This window comes from Mercenaria mercenaria, chromosome 10 (genome assembly GCF_021730395.1).
Source record: "Mercenaria mercenaria strain notata chromosome 10, MADL_Memer_1, whole genome shotgun sequence".
NCBI lineage: Eukaryota > Metazoa > Mollusca > Bivalvia > Venerida > Veneridae > Mercenaria > Mercenaria mercenaria.
In genome coordinates, this window is record NC_069370.1 from 42,231,023 (window position 1) to 42,253,553 (window position 22,531).

At 31.3% G+C, this 22,531-nt stretch overlaps 1 protein-coding gene across 1 annotated transcript; it reads left to right on the forward strand.

The window, feature by feature from the left end:
- The first annotated feature begins 8 nt into the window (after positions 1-8).
- Positions 9-21,206, forward strand: LOC123561803 (homeobox protein Hox-B7-B-like). Its single transcript, XM_045354409.2, has 2 exons — positions 9-834; positions 16,903-21,206. Exons 1-2 carry the CDS (start codon positions 204-206, stop codon positions 17,217-17,219), a joined length of 948 nt encoding a protein of 315 aa, XP_045210344.2. The 5' UTR covers positions 9-203; the 3' UTR covers positions 17,220-21,206.
- Positions 21,207-22,531: the final 1,325 nt, after the last annotated feature.

A 22,531-nucleotide genomic window follows, 5' to 3' on the forward strand; every position in this document is an offset into this window, starting at 1 on the left:
GTGTATTTTGTGATCACGTGATACCGTAGCGAAGATTCATTGGTTGATATATTGAAGACATGCTCAGTGACTCTAGTCATTGAAATGGATTTGATGGAAGGGAAATTATGAGGTACGGCTTAAATGTTGTGTGCTTGTATACCGATATGAGTGACTTCATAGCTCATAAATATAGTTACTTGTGATAAAAAATAATTTAAGAAATGAATTCGTACTATAATAGTGTCGTACCGGCTCATATGCCGTCTATGAATAGTGGACAGACGGACGCGTTTTACGGACAAGAAGGAAAATCGCATAACGTGGATATTGGCTACCATTCTAACTCTCAAAGTATGTGCTACGAAAACGAATCTGGAAATTCCTATGGAATGACAAATTATCACGGATTCCACCAAACAAGTTATGACAAGTTTGATTCCGCCGGACATGGTCGGATTATGAATCTGTCGGCAAAACAAATGCCGCCGTTTGGTAGTAATGGGTACTATTACCAAAATGCAAACAATTATCTCAACTCGTGCAATGTAAATTCGAACGTAAATGTGAACTTAAGCAGTAATTCGCCGCCGGGAATAGGACAATATCCCGACGAAAGACATGTTCATGACAGATTAAATAATTTGAAATCTGAAGAAAATTGTATACCGACACCACCGCCAAATACTTTTTCACCTCATGAACAAAGTTTCAATCATATAAACAATAATCCAACCCATCATGGTCTCTCTCCGACGGATATTGTTCATAATAATATGAGTTCGAGCCCGCCTATTCCTCAACATTGCAACGGGATGATGGGCAACCCCTATCCTTGGATGAGGCAACTTCCGGGTATGTATAAAAATCAGAAACTATTTTTAACAATTGTATACAATTCTTTTCTACAGAAATTGATACGCTTGAAATTAAAAACCAAAATTCGGTATGTCTTGAATAGTAAATAGTCGGTATGTATTCATTTTCAGATCATTTTAATGTGAGGACAATTTCTTTTATGATATAACTTATTTGTTGACGGTGTTTATGGTGATTTTAAGACATAAATAACGACAGCAATTTAATAAAACAAGTAAGTTAGGCGTACAATAAAAATAAATCAGGCTGTTAAACTATCTTTCCTTTTTCTAAAGAAGTAGTTTCGTCCGCACAAACAGAAACCAGTTGTAAATATATACAAGAAATACTTGTTACCCGTTTTTCACTTTGTAAAAATGTCTGATTTCATCACCTTCAAAGATCGTTGATAACCATCCCGCAAGACGTATACAATAGAATAGAAAAGTTTTGAGGTCAAATGACCCGAGTGATTTTCAACATATTTATTAGCTAACGCGTTAAAAAGATGTTAAAAAACACAAAAGTTAACCAAACATCTCAGTGCGCTTTAATGTAAGATAAATGACATTTTAACATCAATGAAATTAACGTCGAAAATTACGAAATTATAGTACTTTTAGGCAAAGGTAGAATTTGAATGAGTTAAGATATCTTTTTTTTAAGTTAATTTCCATACAAAATATATCACTTTGACAAATATAAGTAACTTTAACTTATTTGACAGCCAAAAGAAAAGAAAATATTCAAATGAAGCAATATTTTTCTACGCTTAAATTATTAATATATTTTCCATGTAAAACTAATGAAAGCAAAATAAATCATTTAATATTTTCCCGGTCAAATTTATTTACTCTTTTTCTTTTCATTTACGTTATTTCTAATTTATAACGATCTATTTTTATGATCAGTTATATGATATGTAGAAATGGTTTTTTTCTCTTTTCCTACCAATTGTCACATGTTTCACTCAGTTTAAGAAAGAAAGAAGTGTTTACTGAGACGAAAACTAATTAAAAATCAGTACAAGATGGCGCGTAATTTATCTTTATCAGTAGCATCTTCAGGAGAGAAAAAAAAAGTTTTACGTTAAAACAACCAACATGTACATCTATTTACATTTATGTTTTATTCTCACTTTTTCTATTAAGTAAACCATAAACTTTTCACAAAATAATATAAAGATATATTTATTTCTATTGACAATTTGGTGTAAAATGCTTTATGAATTCCCCTAAACATTGAATATATACAGAAATTCATTTTCCTGTATAAAATGTACAGTATGTTTTTTGTAGTATTACAATCGGTTATAAAAGAAAAATATTTGAAACCGTGCCAAAACGTGCATTTAATTCATTGTCTAGACAAGAGTATAGTAAATACCAGCGCATAGTAATTTGAAAAGAAACGCTGACTTTGTTTGAAAATAATTCTTACATTAATTAACCGTCATTACACTGGTTCAAGTTTTGCGGAATAATTTTCTTTTTACCACACAATTTACATTTTTTACAAGTTCTGACGTCTGCTATTATAAAATACGATTTTAATTTGAAGGTCATAGTCACATTTCAATGCTAAATTAGATTTTCTATTTTCATGTGATTATTTATGCATTAATCTTTTCTCAGCAAGAGAATGGTGTTTTTTTTTGCAACAGTTTGAGGAAAAATCGGACGAGATATGATTTCTTTTGCGTTTCTATACGCGTCTTTATTAAACGTCTAGGGAATTTCACAGCATTTTACATATATTAATATATAATTTAAACAATTTTAAACAACATACGTGTCTTTGACAATTTTTTTTTCTCCCTGAGCAATGAATTTGAAATAAACAGTATAATGAAGAATACAAAAACAAAACAAATTGATACAGGGTGTTTGAAAAACATATTTCTAGTTAGATAATTATATCCAACGAAAATATTTCAAGTTAAAATCTCAGCATGCAAAAGAAATAGATGTAAAAGAAAAAAAAATAATCTAATTTATTATCATATATACTGAAGAATAACAGTTCAAGACGCAAACGAATGTAACTGTTTCCCCCCTCTTATTTATAGAAACTGTAAGCTGGTCATAAATTTCCGTGTGTCTAAACTAAGTTAAAATAAAATACATTTATAATTTTTATAAGCCTTTAATATACTTTGTTTAGTTGCCATGTTCCAGGGGGTTCATAGTTTGGAAAAAAAAAATGTACGTAACATTTTAAACTGACCTGCTGCAAAAATACCAGATTAATACCCACATTTTCTAAGTTTCATTGATGTTTCAGCAGTAAGTATAAGCAACGAAGACATTTAAAAAAGCACATACATGTATATAATTTAAAAAAAAATATTTTAAACGTTTAAACACTCCCGTGAATTCTTTATTTCATGCACGTTTGATATAGAAATGAAATAAAAAAAAAAAAGACAGAAATTATAGTACTATCACGTACAAGCTTTATTTTTCTCCCGTCATATATTATGGAAAATTATTCAGTAAATTGTTTATACCGGTATCAAATTAAATTCGTGATATATATGCGAAAAGTGTGATTTTATTGCGAAGTTTTGTTGGATGAGGGGCATTATTTTGTCAAGTCGGCGTCTGTCACTGTAATAAATGGTGATGTACGAGAGAGCTGAGAAATAAATTTGAGCGGTTTTATACATGATTAGTATTACATTTTAATATGATCTTACAAAATGATTTTAAAAAGCTCTGTTGCAAGAGATATTCAGATAAATTCAGTGCATTTAAATTAATTTATTTCCAGTTCTTTTTGGTCTTTTCGCCTTGTGAACTACAGGTAAACATGGCGACTGAAGTCTATAGAAATATAAAGTCTCTTTATTCTTAAAAAAAAACGAAGAGTGTATATACATAAAGAGTTCACATATATAGGCACATATAAGCGAAAAATATTACATTTGTTATACCATATCCAAATTTCATCAGTTGTACATACGTCACGTTGTAACAATTTTATACGTGATAATATTATATACACAACAGAGAAAATTTACAAAACAAGAGAAAAAAATATTTTCATTCGTTTTGACGATCGCTGTAAAACGTAGATATACATTTATGCAAATACATATTCAGTCTACATATACATTTTAGTAACAAACATAATAATGTGAGACAGGAATACATAGAAGCAAGGAAGTATTATATATCACCGTTTTTATTTCACGCAAAAAAATATCTTAGACTACACTAGCTTAACAAAATATGAATCTGATTATGTTGTATTAACTTGCAAGTTAGTACACAGTGCAAATCAATGGTTTAAAGTTCAATGAATACGCAATTAGACGGATGAAATATTTGTTGAGATGCCTTCAGTTTATGTGAATCTGACATATGTGTTAAATTAAACTTGATGAATAACTTCATCTTATTTTGTGGTACGCTAACTTGTCTTTGCTTAAACCGCAATCGCCGAAAGCTAGAATAAAAACTACTCCAAAACGTTTGACTTATAATACATCAGCCTAATCGCAATGAGATATCGTAAAAACGAGAATGAGATATCGTAAAAACGAGAACAAAACCAAAACAAATTCATTGTTTTATACCTATTGAATATACAATATAATTATAATGTGGTATCATAATAAACACCGTGGATACTAAACGATTAGTATTTATCAAAAAGTACTAATTTTTTAATATAACTTCTTGTCCTTGTTTTTACTTTTACACAAGAAGTCATAAAACACACCAGTAAATAACATATCAAGTACGGGTTTACAACCAAATCTGCCATAAACACTCATATTTTGTGAGATTTTTATGTCAGTTTTATCCCTGGCTGGTCATTAACTCCGCACCTCTGCCCGAGACTGAGTTTCGCTTTTAAAACCCAAGAATAAATTACACTGAATCAGCTACTGTATGAAACCTGTAGCCAAAATTGACATCTAAATCATATTTATGTTTCAATTTCGGAAGTAACGAATGTAAATCATTTTAAATTGGACGTACTATGATTGGTTTTCAACATCAAAAACGTATGTTGGGTGATGAGAAAAGGGTCTGAAGGGAGCTGTACAGGTCACAGGTCATGGCCCATATTAAGCGTGACATATTCATGGAACAGAGACACACAGTTCCCAGCAACATTTTCACGTCACTTGAAACGGAAGCTGTTGAAAATGGATTCATTTTCTTTGCAAATTAATCAGCGTTCATTCAACAGGAAACACATGCATTCAGCCAGTGTAGTTCCATTTTTGAAGTTGTGCCAAATTAACAGTAGCGCCATTCTTTAATATTTCAGTGGCCCTTTTTCCTGCGTAATTTATTCTGGGTTAATTAAGTAGCATCCCCTTTTCTGTGGACCAATCAGATTAAAGATATGTCTAAAACTCGTAAGAATGATGCTCGAATATTCTTCAACACATTTTTAATGCAAATTTTGTTTCATGATTCAAAACATTGCAGTTAAACATCTCTAGTGTTTCAATATTAATTTTGCACCTAACTTTATTTTGATATTAATATTTGCATCTGGGACAACAGACAGTTTCATTTTAAGATATATTTTGTTTTATTATGTCGCATTGTCATATTTCTACTTGTAAGGGGAATTTTACAGAAATACAAACACATTTATTAATTATTCAATTCTTCCCCATTTACATACAATGTTTGTATAAATATCAGTCCTTTCATTTTTACCTTTTACAATTTCAGTACCTGAATAACGTGTCTATTTCATTGCGTTCCTGTTTTTATTTTGTACAAACTTTATACAGTTTTCATTCATAAAAACCGATTAAAGATGTATCATGTTTTATACAATACAAACCAAAGTTTTCGTGATGTTATATTGTGACTCAATCTCGTATAAGCTAAACTGATTATAGGAGATAACAAGAACACGCAAATGTTGTCTTTAATTCATTGGAGACGTATTTTGTAAAAAAAAAATGGGGGAACCAGTTTTCGATCACCTTTTATAGTGGTTTTAAAGAAAAGAAAAGCGAACTACCTAGACTATCTTTTGATCATGATAAAATGGTCTGAATACAAATACAAGTCAAGTCAAGTCAAGTCAAGTCAAATAGTTTATTTATGTCTCTTCATACGTACAGCATGATAAAACATTACAATATTACAATATTTTAAAAATACGTATGCCTTTCTATATAGAAATACAAGAGACAATTTGATCTATACACATTTACATATTACGATAGCGTCGGATATTGTCTTAAATAGACAAAGATAAGGACACGTTAATTTTGTCTACTTCAAATGCACCGAACTCTAGAAGCTACATGTATATGTGAAATTTCTGTACAGCTAAGTTATTTTTGTAAAAATACCTAGAAAACAGCCATTTAGAAATCATGCTGGTCTTTAATTCTTAACCAGAAGGTTGATATTATGCCTAAAACATTTTGTTTTGAATTGAAGTAACTTCATATTTTTTTCCAGCACTAGTTCACAGAGAATATAAGCAGACTTGAGATAAAGGAATGAATGCATCTTATGTTAATGTAGTACTGGGGATGAATATAATTTGTTTTCGTTAGAATGCACTTCATTTTTATCAGTTCGAAAAAATGTTACATAACTCCATATGAAAATCGCTATTGATTGATCTATAGTTCATTTCATTAGTTTACAACTGACTCATGATTACAATAAGGATAATTATGTCACTAACATCAGCTAGTTGGATTGTGGCCTCGTTTCTATGCTGTATTGCACTATGTCATTTGTATGAACTGTATACATCACATAATTTAAAATAAAGTTGAATACTAACAAGAAAAAATCCATTGTGCTAAAAAACTAATAGTTTCATTAAAAAAATCTTAATAGCTTTTATTTTTCTCACGCATTCTGTATTTACCGAATTTAAAATTCAGCTTTTTTTCAAAACCATAAACATGACTGTTAACCTGTATATGTATTCATACATTATGTTTTAGACATGCCTTCTCAACACGGTAATTAACAGTTAAATAAATGACATCGTCGAAATAAAACAGACAGAAGTGTGAACACGTTATGTACATGATCGAATTTCCATATATATTTCATTCGTCACTGCTTTAAGTATACAAGGTTGCGTTTCGAAAAGACGGATGACTTTTTACAATGAAATAGAAAGACAAATGACTTTGATGTTAATACAAAACGTTGTCAATTTGAATGCTGCTGAATTCATGTTTTATAGGTGATCACATTCAGATGAATTTCAACTTCACATGTCTGCAATACAAAAAACAACTGATTTCATCTAAATTTTATGTAAGATATGGTTATGTATTTCAGTATCATCATCATGTACATCATTACACATAACAAAACGTACTTTATAAAAATTTACCCCTAACAAGTAGTGCTAGTCTGTCGGCCAAGTTCTTTGAAATCGAGGTTTGTAAGTTGCAATTCTTAATCATTGCAAACTCTCAGATAGAGTTCAACTGACAAGTGAATCGCCGTTCAAAAACAGTGAAAACTCTTACCGATTAGTTTTACTTTTCGTATTATTGAATCTATTCTACACGTATATCTTTTACATGTATTCAGTGAGATGTTCCATTCATTTATTAGGACAGGTCAAAAGTTTCATGAAAATATCCTCAGTATGAATGTTCAGGTTACTTGCTGATGTGGAATGTTATATACATGCGTGCCACAATATTTCTATTAATTTTTATAATACGGAAAAGTTTTATGATTATTTATAATTTCTATTATTTTTCTATTTAGAACAAAGTGGAAATATACAATAAAGAAATAAATAAAAAAATGAAAACTGAGGAAGCTGTTCCATTCAATTCTACTTTGCACAATTTGAGTAGTAAGGTCATATTATTATTATAACCAGTCTAGCTGATACGTCTAGCAATATCAATATGTACCTATTTACATACGTCTCATAAATATTCATAAAGCCGACATGGCACGATTAATAATCGGTAAATAGGTTGATATACATTTAGAAAACATTGTAGAAGCTATACGAGATCGCAAAATAATAGTTCTTAAACCACTTTGAGAAATTCCCCATGAACGTAACATACTGTTAAATAAGTTAAATGTATTTTCTTTCCTTTTTTCTTTCTTTTCTTTTGTTTATCAAATAGCTGTGACAAAATAAGAATTTTATACAGTTACAAATAAGTGAGATCTACATAAAAACGTTCTTTTAAAAAGAAAACTTAACATATGTATATCTGTCGACTAGGTGACAACAAAAATAAACAGAAGTTTAGTAATACGCTTGTACGATAAAACTCTGTCAGTGTTACAGCAGGGGACATTCTCTGCTTTGCAGCAGGCGATATAATGCAGCAAAAGATAAGTGTGTGGTAAAAAGAGTAAAATGTATTTTAAAAACAGACTACACTGAGCAAGTATATCGCATCATGAAATTCTTACTATAATTGTTTCGTTTCAAAAAATATTTTAGCGGCATTATTTGAGCCGTGCCATGGGAAAACCAACATAGTGGGTATGCGACCAGCATGGATCCAGACCAGCCTGCGCATCCGCGCAGTCTGGTCAGGATCCATGCTGTTCGCTAACAGTTTCACCAATTCCAATAGGCTTTAAAAGCGAACAGCATGGAGCCTGACCAGACTGCGCGGATGCGCAGGCTGGTCTGGATCCATGCTGGTCGCAAACCCACTATGTTGGTTTTCCCATGGCACGGCTCATTTTATGATAAGCCGTTTCCGCAAAATGTAGCATACCTACACAAGATATAATTCCTTAAGTCTTCAGTTAACAACAGAAATTTTCTATGATAATAACTGAACACATGGCTGATGTAATCAGCATGGTTATGCATTATGGTGGAATTTATTAGCTCACATGCAGTATTGTGTGTAATAAAATGAGATAATTTATTAAAGCCTCACTTTCCATGATGCATACACTATACATTATTAATATATAAAATGCAGTAAATAAAAATGCACACAGCAACAAAATAAAATAACAAGAAATTAACCTTAATGCTGAATTTCTACAATGGACTGGTCCATCATTCAATTTGGGCAGTGCCATTTATTATTTCAAGAGGTGTTCACTGAAAATTTACTGATTGAATAGAGAACAGTGCAGACCAAGATCAGATGCACTTCCGTGCAGGCTGATCATGGTCTGCACTGGTCGCAAAGGCAGAATCACTTGCCGCCAGCAGGCTTAAGGTATAAATTGGAATATATATAAAGAAAAATGAATACATGGAATGACAATGATTACACATTACAGACACTACTATGATGGCTAAGATTACATTTTAATTGATAATTAAATGCTGACATGCGAGCCAATGTAAATGTTTTTTTTTCTTCTTCAAAGGCCACTGTTACACAAACAAACAAATATGTCTATTTCGAACTAAAATTGTGATATACTTTATATTTTACATAATCATCATCAAAATCTTGTCTGTTTTATTTTCTTCTGTTTTATTTCTTCTTTCTCTGTTGCCTTCATCTTAATTTCTTTTCTTTTTTTCTTCTTGTTTCTTCATACTCGTCATAATATAAACCTAAAATCACCCAGTGGTATTCTGTTTGTACAAAACTGTCAGGTGACCTCTTCATGCATCCTGAAATTCCAAGGCAAGAATTTGTTCTCGTACTGTACTTATCAAGTCCACAAATGCTCTCATCCCTGATGAGTCACAGCTGGAAATTATACAATCTTGGGGAAAATATTACAAACTAATCAAAAACCAGTGCATCCGAGACAGTTGATATATCCTTTAAAACATTAGTTTCGCCCCAAAAGTGCAAAACAGCATAAACTTTTTGTATTATTTAATCTCTTTTAACTGTCATCAGGTTGCATACTGAAATCGATACGAGTTATATCACACTACATTCTGGAAGCTTGACTAAAGATTTTTTGTGTAATTAAACCCATAGTAAGGTTAATTTGATATGTCATGGATAACGTAGACCAGCGGATTTTCGCATAGGCTTGCAAACCGGTGCAAAAATTTGATAGTTAGGTAAGACAGGTCTTCAAAAGATGCAATCATTGACCGAACATAAGTAAATTTAAAGTAATTTTCAACCATTTTACTTTTATTGAAATATGAGTGGCAATATATTCAAAATAGCGTGTTATATTATATATATTTCAGTTATGATTCATAACTGTTCTAGTTCGTTTAGACATTTTTTCATATTTTTTTTCAAAAGCTAGAAAGTCGGTCATGCCAAATTCAACTGTCGTCAGTAACCTCCCACCAACGGAATAAATGTCATTATTAGATCTTCTTATAGACTTGGCGATCCCATTGACAAACAGTTGGAAAATATTAGAATAAACATACATGTTTAAACTATCTAATGAGTATAGTGAACTGTTTTGTTTCTCATTTCCAATACCAACAAGTCATGTACTCGTAGTCCTAGTCGTTTATATGATGCTAGACCAATTCTGTATAGCCAAATGATTAAGATTATTCCAGATTACAAAGGTAATTTGCATGTTTACATAGACTTGTTCCTTCATGTTCAATGCCCATATTCGTATACAACTGTAAAAGATACATAGACATAGCTTTAAATAATGATATCTCTGTATGTTCGTGAAACTTTAACGAAATATATATATTACGCAGTATACATTTAAATAATGGCGTTATGGCTCTGAAACAGATGCGGGTAACGGATGCGCTGAAATTCATCAATGGAACAAAAATCTTATAGATTTCCGATACTCCTGATTTTCATTTCCTTTTCAAGACGTATATTATTGGTTAGTGTCATACAAACTAAAGATAAATCAGTTTGCTAATGAATATCGCTTGTTAAATAATGAATGGATCAGCGATACGTTTACAGTAGCCAAAACAGCATGCAGAGGATGAGCAAAGTAATGGTCGATTATTGTCTTTAACGTGTTGATTTAAAATGTGATTTGTATAACTCGCACGTATTGTATACTGTCATTAAATATTGATGCTGACTGATAAGAGATGAACTGAAATTAGCAAGTCCAGCAGCTCTTTGTTCTACATGTCGTATGAAAATGATGAATAACATATTAACGATTTTTGCGCCAGTGTAACTTTATATATGAGCCGTGCCATGTGAAAACCAACATAGTGGCTTTGCGACCAGCATGGATCCAGACCAGCCTGCGCATCCGCGCAGTCTGGTCAGGATCCATGCTGTTCGCTAACGGTTTCTATAATTGTAATAGGCTTTAAAAGCGAACAGCATGGATCGTGACCAGACTGCGCGGATGCGCAGGCTGGTCTGGATCCATGCTGGTCGCAAAGCCACTGTGTTGGATTTCCCATGGCACGGCTCATAATGTAGATAGTTTATGGACGGCATATTATATCAAACAATAATGAAAGAAGCTAAATTATAAAGTGTAGAACATTTATTTTAAAGATGAATTTGAACGATATCAAATTTTCATCTGATTTCATTGAAAAATGTGTATTTCACAATGACATAGTAATACACAATAAAATACTGGGGAAGAACATTTATGGAGGTTTTCGCAAAAAAATTTGTGCCTATTTCTCAGAAAAACACTGACGCAGAACTACATCACTGTAGCTACGTACCAGTAAATTCATATAAATCTTTAAAAGATGAAATGAAAAATATTAAAACTGGATCTGATATTTCTTCAAGAAATTTGTACTAAACATATCAACTGAGAGGAAAATTTATGAAAATGAATCTTCTGACCAGTTGGCATTCAAAAATAAAAATGCACAGTTTTTTTTTTGTAAGTCTCATCCAGTTATCAAATGCATTAGCATGGTGGCAAATCATAATGGCATGCACATAACACCCAAAATATAAGAAGTGAAATACAGTAGAAAATTTACTTAAACATAAAAGAGCCACAGAAAAATAAGTAGGAATTGAATAACAGATGTAACGATATTTGGCTCTTCGTCTTGTATAAATAACAAAATTATGGAAGAGTCAGACAGGCTGCCTCAACATGCCTGTTTCTAAACTGATGTTCTGTGAACAGAAATACTTTAAGATTCTATTAACAGGGTTTGCTCAATCAGTGAAAGTGTATTACAGGCTGGTCAGGCTTTGTTTTGAACTATATTGTTGGAGGTCTTTTTTTACCAATTATCTGATCAACCCTGTTTTAACCACCTAAATGACAAGTCTTGTTATAACTAAAATATTTGGCATGCGACACATAATTTCTTACGTGCAAAAACTCCCCCATTAACGTCAAGGAAATGGATTTGGGTTTCAGGTCAAAACGACATTTCAATCTCGAAAGGCATAGGAAAAAATCCGTATTTGGGGAAAAATATGAAAACTGAAAGCCATAAATCAATTGCTGATTGTTAGAGGTCATGCTGTCAAGCCTTGGGCACAAGATCCCCGAGCCGCTGCGGTCGCTTATGATTTATGGCGTTGTAGATTCAGTCAGAATTTTTGTTCTTATCGCTCTGTCTTATATCCGTTCAACGTTATAAATTTTGTATTATCAAAGGCTGGACATTGCAAATCGAGTTTAAACACAATGTTTATTGGACAGTAGTTAAAATTTCACATCGCAGCCCCCCGGGGGCGGTGAATCGTATTGTACATAGATAGCGGCGTCTTTTGATGTGGACAATGACAGCCGTTTATTGGACTTCTCGCACTTTTTAGCAATTAAGTGGTCAATTTTATACCAAAACAGATAATTAAGAAAAACTGGATCAAAGGTCCTCATTATTTTGTTACGTTATTTGGCACTTTGGGGTATATAAAAATTAAATAAACAGTAATAAATAAACAATAAAATGAATACATTATTTTGATAAATCAGTTTTCAATCTTTAACAGAAGAAAAATATCTAATTTGTTTGTTTTGATAACAGTTTATTTGTATAGTAATAGTAATACAAATGTGATAAAATAAAAACAAAAAGCAAATAATTATACTCATGACTCTCTCAATATTTATCTTTGAGCACATGAAAAAGATGCAAGTAATACTCCAGAATAAAGTAGTAACATCCACCTAAAATGATCAGCTTACCCAGTTTTCGGACTGTTATCATTTTTCAAAGGTGGTCTGGCGTTATTTATTTTACTCTTATCAAAAATAACTGTGCTAAATATAATATCTAAAATTATAACTATTGTCTTTCGTAGAATTGTATTTTTGAAACACCATGTTGTATCGCAATCAACATAATTTATAGCTGGTCTGATATTATTGTGTTGACTCTTGAAATTTGAAACAAATTTGCTTTAAAATGTCTAAAAATGATAAAAGGGTCTTTTGAAAAAAACAAAACAAAAAAAAAAAAAACATTACTTTTTGAAAATGTAAAATCACAAAATTGGCAAATATTGCCAGAAAAAAAAACTAAAGGGAAAATTATAGAATATACCGATGCATAACAAAACTGTATTTCATAACCATTCATTTTAATCAATCTTAATTATTTACGAAACACTGCTACAACTTAAATATAAATATGAAAAACAATATTACAAAAAAATAACCCCGAAGAAAAAAGAACAGTTCAGAAAGAAAACTGCATAAAATTCATATGAAAAACATCTGTTGAAAAGACCTAAAATAATACTTCGTTTTGCATAATTTTTAATAATGAATCATTTATCGTAAGTCAATAGGAACAGAATTTTAGAACAGAACAGAATTTTATTTCACTTGAACTAAAAGTTCCTCGTGATAAATACATTTACAAGCATATTTGCATGGCATGAAAATACAGATGACATTCAAACAATTATAACGGATTTTGACATTAATCATATACATATATTTATGAATTATTTGTAAGATATTTCAGGATTTGGATGGACGGATTAACATTTAAATAGCATACAAGTACTATACAGTTAATTATATAATATTCAATGTCTCACCTATGCGCCGCAGGTCAATTAATTACGCTACACAAAAAGTAGTTCGGAACTGTTTAACATCAGTTTCTTAACTAAAAAACAACAACAAGAGCTTACAGTGCAGATGAGTAAACTAATTACACTACACAAAAAAGTAGTTCGGGACTGTTTAACATCAGTTTTTAACTAAAAACAACAACAACTAGAGTTTACAATGAAATTAGTAAGATACAAGCCGAGTGGCGCATAGGTTCAACAAAACCATACATGTCGGTAAAATGTCCATGTTATGCAACGTTGTAGATAGATGTGACCTCTATGCTTACATAGCATTTATCTCATTTTTGGAATCTTCATGTCTGATTCATGTATAGTTAACTAAGGTACTGACTTTTATAATGTAGCGATACGTAAAATGGACACATTACAAAAACATGTTGCGTTACAATATTACGCAGTTTTGAAACACGATATAATGACATTTATGCTTTAATAACAACAATAAACGGCTAAAGGCAATAGGGCAAACATTTCAAAGGTTTGACTCTCGTGTGTTAGTAAACATGACCACGTTGCATACATGATATTTCAGCTAATTTTAGGTCTGTCTGTACTTTTCATTTATTTTCAAAATTAAAATTTACATTACCTTCTTATTTTCATACAAAAATAAATGTAAACAAAAATGTATCAGCAAAACAGAGGAAAAAATATTACACCAATAAATCATTTTATTAATATAGAAATAAGCAGATCTGTTCAAATATTTTGCGTATATATATATAAAGAGTATTTGTTCATCTTCAAATTTGTATGAATCTCCTTCGTTTTAGATGTTACACATTAAAAGAAACGCAAGAATAATAAATTAAAAATATTTAATTGAAATGAATGTACAGACAGGTTTATCATAAAGTTACAACTGAACAAATATCAAATGTAGTAACAAAAATTGTTAGGAAGAAAAAAGTCAAATACTTATATTTTTTCCCCAAAATATACAGATTTTATATTACAGAGAATCAGACAAATAAGATAAATTAACATTTAATGTTCACAATACAAGATACTTTAACCTACCACTATCAGAAGTACAGGACACCATTCCACTGTCCGTAGTATGGTGAAATTGTACTACTTATGTTTATCTTACCAGAGTATTATGTGTAAACATTTCACTAAGTCTTATTGGACAAGTATAATTGTAAATTAATTTGTATTTTATGTCCTTTCTTTAAATACCAAAAGACTTTCTCTGTATAAAGAAAAAATATTGTTGTTTGTTACTGTATAATTCTGGCCACATAATCTTACTGATAAAAGGCTGATTGTACAGGAGACTGTTCAGCGTGATTGTGGTTTACTAGTATTCTTTATACAGAGATTTTAAATCGAAATATAAAATATTACTCTAGTTATGGCCAAGTATTGATCCAACTATTTCTTTCATGTTATAAAACAAAGGATTATGAAGAAAACGCACATTCATAATAAGTGAAATCAACATAGAAATATTATTAACACTTACCGACAGCATAAGCAAATTAAAATGATAAAACTATTGAATAAGTCTTCAAAATGAATACCAGAATTTGAATACACAAGTGACAATAGGAGAAAAAAAATACTAAAATACAACACACGGTGATCCCGAGCCAGTACTAGTTTTAAGAAAGCAGAAGACATCTTTATAAGTTGCGTCATCTATCTGTTTCGTAACCTAAAGATGGTAGTCTTATTGGGGCTAATAAAAAACGTCGTTTTCAACAAAGTTATACCACAAGCGCATGCATCAAGAAAGACACTAACCAGCAATTCGAAATCTAATTGAAAACCAAACAGATAAAATGGTATCATAACAATCAATTCAATAAACAAATAGTTAAAATTTTGCAATATATGGTGTAGACATGATTCAACAAAGGAACTGTACAGAAATTCGAAAATTTCCATTAAAATAGAATTAAAAACGCAGTAGACAGAATAATACCACTAAAATCAGATAGCAAATATTACAGTAATCAAAACAGATAATAATACTAATAACCAATTCAACAAACAAAAAAAATGACATAATAATGCATATGACAATATAATCGACAAATAGCACAGTCAAAGTACAACCTTCATTAGACATGTCAACAATGAAAAAAATACAAAAATAAAATCATTTATGACCTGCCAATGAAGGGAATAAGCATTCACGAAATCAAACACGATAAGAAATTGATACATAAGCAACAAAATTATTAGCACCAAACACTAAAACATGTGACCCACAGTGACTAAACTAAAACTCGAATCATCGCTATAATGAAAAAGGCAGAAGTAATATTACATAAAAAACAAATTTGAAATCTGAAAAACGACTGAAATTACAAACATAACATTGTGTTGATGCATAGATGCTTTAGATAAGAATGATATTTCTGTATTTCTGTATGTTCATGAAACTTTAACGAAATATATCACTCGATTAGATATATTACGCAGTATACATTTAAATAATGGCGTTATGGCTCTGAAACAGATGCGGGTAACGGATGCGCTGAAATTCATCAATGGAACTAAAATCTTATAGATTTCCTATACTCCTTAATTTGAAATCTGAAAAAAAAAATGACTGGAACGACAAACATAACAAGTGTTGACTTGTTCTCACTAGCACACGCAAACTTACTGTGTATGGATTATAAGATTTTGAAAAAGGCGGATACCTTGAACCGTTTTACCTAACCAAAAATAATTAGCATGTTCATCTAAATGGAAGTATGATCATAAAAACACTTTTTTTATGTTTTACAGTTGCAGTCATGCGAATACATGTACCTTTGACTGTTTACACGTGTAGAGAATCTATTGAGCAAATTGCCATCCTACAATATACCTCGCAAACCTGCATTATTGCAACGCAGATTGTTAATTTTGTAATTTTCGTTATGATTAAAGCATAAATGTATAATATAATCAACATTGGTTGATTAATGTTTGCTAAGCAACGGTATTATTTAAGGAAGGAAATTATAAATGTATATATCAACTTTGTTTTCATATAAGTGACAAAACGTTTTCTTTCAATCTGAAAAAACAAAAAAACAAAAAATACACATTAGTGAAATAGAGTTACATATACTATTGATATTTTTGGATATCTACTGTTTTAAAAATATCTGCAATTGACTAAATATCTAAATTAAGAATTCTTGTCTTTTCTTCAGCGGAAATATCATACGAACAGAAAAGAACTCGCCAAACTTACACAAGGTATCAGACGCTTGAACTGGAAAAAGAATTTCATTACAACCGCTATCTTACTCGTCGTAGACGGATCGAAATTGCTCATATGTTAGGACTTACGGAACGACAAATAAAAATCTGGTTTCAGAACAGGAGAATGAAATGGAAAAAGGAGAACAATATTCCGAAATTGACCGGACCTGACCGATCAAAACCAGAGAATGACTCAGAAAGACCACGTGATTTGACGTCATCGCTCATACCGGATATAGATGATGGAACTTCTTGTTCTCCTTGAGAAAAACTGCTGATTCACTGCTGTCGTGTTTAATGTATAATCAGTGTTTTGGAGATACTTACATTCTACAAAGTGTTATATAAATGAGAAAGAAAAAGGACAGTTCCTGGTATGACAAGAAAAGCTGAGGATTCACTGAGTACAATACTAATAAAGGTGTTCGCATGTGTTGTCACCGTTGATCAGTGAGTTCACTCACGAGACAGAGATAGTGACATAAGTGAAGGAATCGGAAAACAGCAAGCAGTGCAGATTGGGAGAATGTGCTGTTTGGGAGAATGCTTTGGACTACTTTTGAAGTAGATAGAGAAATGTGTACCATAGAGGACAACGTGTAGTGACATATTTGTCTCTGAAACCATTAAAGCTCAGGGTATGATTTAACCGACGTAAATATACATTGTTTAATCATGACTTTAGTAAAATTATTATGGTACATGTGTAAACAATCAGTATCATCATGTAACTGACAACTTCCAAAAAATATATCACTCCGTTCATTTTAGCAAGGGCGGACAAAATCCTCCTGTCTTAATTTTAAGTAGTACGAAAAAATATTACATGTAAATGGAATTACTGTTAACTTGATTATATGCAATTTTAAACAAAGAACGCGAGAAGGGTCGTTTAATCTACGTGATATTTTGTCTAGAGATCTACCTATCATATATATTGTGTATTTTTGATACTTCCGCAGCCAAAAACAAGACCGAAACTTTATAGGCTTCATCTGTGTACTTGCCTGAAAAATCCAGTTCAAAATTCTTTGACGCTTTGATGCATGAACAGATATTTTGAGAAAAATTGGAAAAGGAAAAAAATGGAGTAGTGGAAATACGATGTCTGGAAAAAAAGATAATAAGACAATAGAAGTTTAAGAGTCTGCTCCATAAAAAAGAATTTCCTAGACACCCTATTTTTCTATGGATAATTTAACACACACAAATGAAAACTTAAATATTGAATTAATGTGACTGTGAATTTATGACGTTGCTTTGTGAGATAAAACATACATACAGATTCATTAAAAAAATGACACCCGAAGTATTGCGAAATAAATTGCATACTAGTGCATTAAGGGATGGAAATATATACTCGTACAAGTGACATTTATAAATATTAATAAAATCTGTTGGTCGATAATACGTGTACATGACATTGAAACTGACAAAGGTGCACAATTTATTTGACAATATTTTGGGGGTATATTATTTTTGAAATGACGCTGTACATAGAAATCCTTAGAAATTTTAGATTCCTAAGTCATTCTTACCTACTACTTTATTTGCACACTTTTAATTGCTTTCTTAGATGATCAGTTACACCTCCTTTTCATTAAGCTGTTGATATGACTGATATTGACTCGTTTAGTTTTCTAAAAAAAAGGTCAGATATTTGAAGTTATTATATTCCTTTCTTGATAGTAATGTGGTTGTTTTGTTATACACAATGTTAATGTTTTTGTTTACAACAGAAAACATGAATATCGTAATAGACTTTAAGGGAGGTCTTATTTATAGAAAATAACTGTGCAACGCAGTGACATTTAGACTTCTCATGTGTTGATGTGGTATCGAAGACAACGTTTTTGCATATTTCTTAAATTTCAATTTTATAGGCGGTTTTGAAAAGTGAAAAATTCAGTGGATATTTTGTTGTGCGTTTAATTAATTTAATAATAATCTAGGAGTTCGGACTCAGTTTACTGAATGTAGTATTTTAATTATTTTAAGAGTTATCTATAAACTGAATACGTTCCTATTTCGATTTCCTTATTGCTTGCTACAATCTGTTCACATAAATAGTTCCGTTTTACTAGACTCCAGCGAATGGAAACCAGTGCTAAAAATGGAACATTTTTTTCTGTAGTATTTAACATGTCTTTGAAGGTATTTAACAACGGGTGTTATCACTTCTTACAATAGGGGTATCTCCGCTCTTACAGTACAATATCAAGTATGTTCAAACAGAAATTAATATAAAAATGATGTCACAGGTAATGAAGTTTCTTGCTAACATTCCCTTTTCATGATAATTTTTCCTGCGTGACGAATGCAGGTTTTCTACATATTTTACCAGCATATATATATGACCTGGTTTGTTGGAACATTCTTTTGTTGATGATCCATGATTGTTCCAAAATTTCAACAAAGGAAAGTTCCCAGATACCAGGAATATGCAACGTTACTTTACGGAATGAACAGAATTAGGTTCCAACATACCAGGTATATACAGGATATATAAATAATATATAAAATATATATAAAATACAGGCAGAGATAAGCAATCTATCTTGACCAGATAGCTAATAGAGTCCAATAATTTTTAGTATTCTTTATTTCTTGATAAAAAAAATGGTATGTTACAAGTTTTTGTTGATATATGTTATAAACACTGCCATTAGAATACGGTCACTACACGCACGAGGCATTATATCTTGTTCTTATATTTTACAGCGGAATATGGAATATGTTTAGAATTTCTAAACCAATTCTACGTTGACCTGAATTAAGTGGCTTGTTATATGATGTATTCTTACTAGTATTACAAGATAATTTCAAGTTTTGTGATTCATGAAGTGCATTTTGCATTTTGTAATATTTGTTTGCCAGTAAATGTAAGTACGATCAGATGTGAAATATTTGATTTGATATGTTGGTTACAGACATGCAACATATTCTTACATTTTCATTTAATAACCATACATCTAATTAATCTAAAACATTAAAACGCTACCGACATTTTTATATATGAGCCGTGCCATGAGAAAATCAACATAGTGGGTTTGCGACCAGCATGGATCCAGACCATCCGCGCAGTCTGGTCAGGCTCCATGCTGTTCGCTTTCAAAGCCTACTGGAATTAGAGAAACTGTTAGCGAACAGCATGGATCCTGACCAGACTGCGCGGATGCGCAGGCTGGTCTGGATCCATGCTGGTCGCACACCCACTATGTTGGTTTTCTCATGGCACGGCTCATATAACAAAATAGAAACTATATACGACTTTATATACACATTTGAATTTTATACCTAGAACAGACAAAAGCAACACGAAGCCTGTTAGATTAATTTTTTTTCAATGTTTGATTCAATAATTGATTGATTGATTTATTGATCAGTTCATTCATCGTGAACTCATTTGTTCATGTATTCACCCATCCAACAATCCATTCACTCATTTATTATTAATTCAATCAATCAATCAATCAATCAATCAATAAATCAATTCTGTACAAGATAATATTGTTGAAGGTGATCCTGCAGAAAACATTAGAATATCAAACAACAGTATAAATGCATGTATGAATTTTATCACAGAAATGTGCCCTAATAATTGTTTAAAAATATTTAACCTACTAACCATCATTTTAAAACGCTTGCTTCTTTCATTTCACACTAAGCCAGTAATAGCAAGTTAAAGAATTTTTTTCTCGTTTCTCATATAAATAACTATTACATTTATAAAAATATACCACCACTTTTATCAGTGGCAATCATACAAAAATATGTCATTGTTTATGTGCAGCTCAAGAATGATTTTATACATGTATTCATCGATTTCTACAACCATAAATAAAATCCTACATTAACATACGTTTCATTTCTTCACGTAGAAGTACATATTCTTTTCAACGTTTTGTTCATATTTTAGTCTTAAAACAGCTTTTCTCTTTGTGCAAAGATCCAGCAATACATAATTGTTTATAACGAAATTAAGACATTAATCCCATAGATGTATCAAAGGCCCTGCAGTAAGTTTCTATTGCGCATGCGTATGGGGGTTTCATGCGCATGTTAAGGATGGATGTGTTCTATTTGAATGTTAATTTATTGTAAGAACTGAGTTTGGAATGATTATCTTGTGTTATATTTTGATTGGTATTGTTTCAAAAAATGTATGAATGTTATAAGAAATGGTGCCCCATTATTGTAATCTATTAGTAAACATTGTTGAAATAAAGCCAAAAATAGAAGCAAAAATATGCTCTGATGTTTGTTTTATTCTACCACAGTCCTAAGGCAAATTATGGCGATGAAAGTTAAGTCTATTTTCTAAGAATCGTGTAACATACTTTTTACAAAAGGGGCATATTGTCGCCACTTTGTCCGTCCCTACCCGAAGCCTTGTTCGCTACAGTAACGTCTTACTATGAAATGAAGTTTGTCAGTTTGCAAGGGCATAAATGTACCACGTTCTACCACCTTGTGATATTAAAGAAACCTTCCTTCCAGATCTGAGTTTCATGCACATCAAATTTTCAACTTTTCACAAAAAATGAGTTTTTGGGGCTCTTAATGACCCAGGACTCCCTACATGTACTTCTTGAAAATATTCAAACTGTCTGATGAATAATTCAATGCAATTGAATGGGTATGTTCTAATACCATGGCAGACAATTACAAAAAGTGTATTACTTTTGTTCTCATGATGATAATTACGCGTGGTTTGCATAGGGACAATGAGAGGTAACAGTATAAGCTTTACAGTTACAAATTGACATGGACATTTAGGAAACTCATACAATGATATATGGTTTCTCTAATTAACATGAGCAAAGTTACAAAAAGGATATCAATAGGTGCAAACCTTTTTGTAAATACAGAAATTAAATCTCGAGGTATACCTGTATGATAACTGCTGGAGTAGAGAAAACTGTGTTTATTCTTGGTCTTTAAAAAAGCAATGTGATCATTGTTATGGCGTCTCGTGAAATTTAAACAAACACCTAATAAAACATTACTTTGGAAACACACCTGTTATTAACTAAATTTGGTCCTCGCATACAAGACGTTAAATCAATTAATTTCATGTTCGTACACTGCTAGTGGCTGTATCAAATACACGCATATAAATAGCAATATAAGTGTAAATAATACAGTTTCAATTCCAAACAGTTCAATTAGGTCAACACCATTTTACAAAAATATCATATTTGTAATTAATTTGAAGGCATTTTTTTCCAGATAAATAGCGAACTAGTTTCAATCCCAAACAGTTCAATTAGGTCAACACCATTTTACAAAAATATCATATTTGTAATTAATTTGAAGGCATTTTTTTCCAGATAAATAGCGAACTAAGGTAAATAGAATATAATTACTTTCGTGAAGAATAAAACGTAGGAAGTCATTGTCCGCTCGCCGAGTCTGACCATTCAGTTGAAGCCAAGCACCAAAGGATACCCTGTTCGAGAGCATTTCATTTAAATACAGTAGCAAATATATACATTGATTTCAGGTCTGATTTAAGAATATGTAATTGAATCATAGTATACAACTAATGAAACAACAGCGAAAATATGCTTGAAT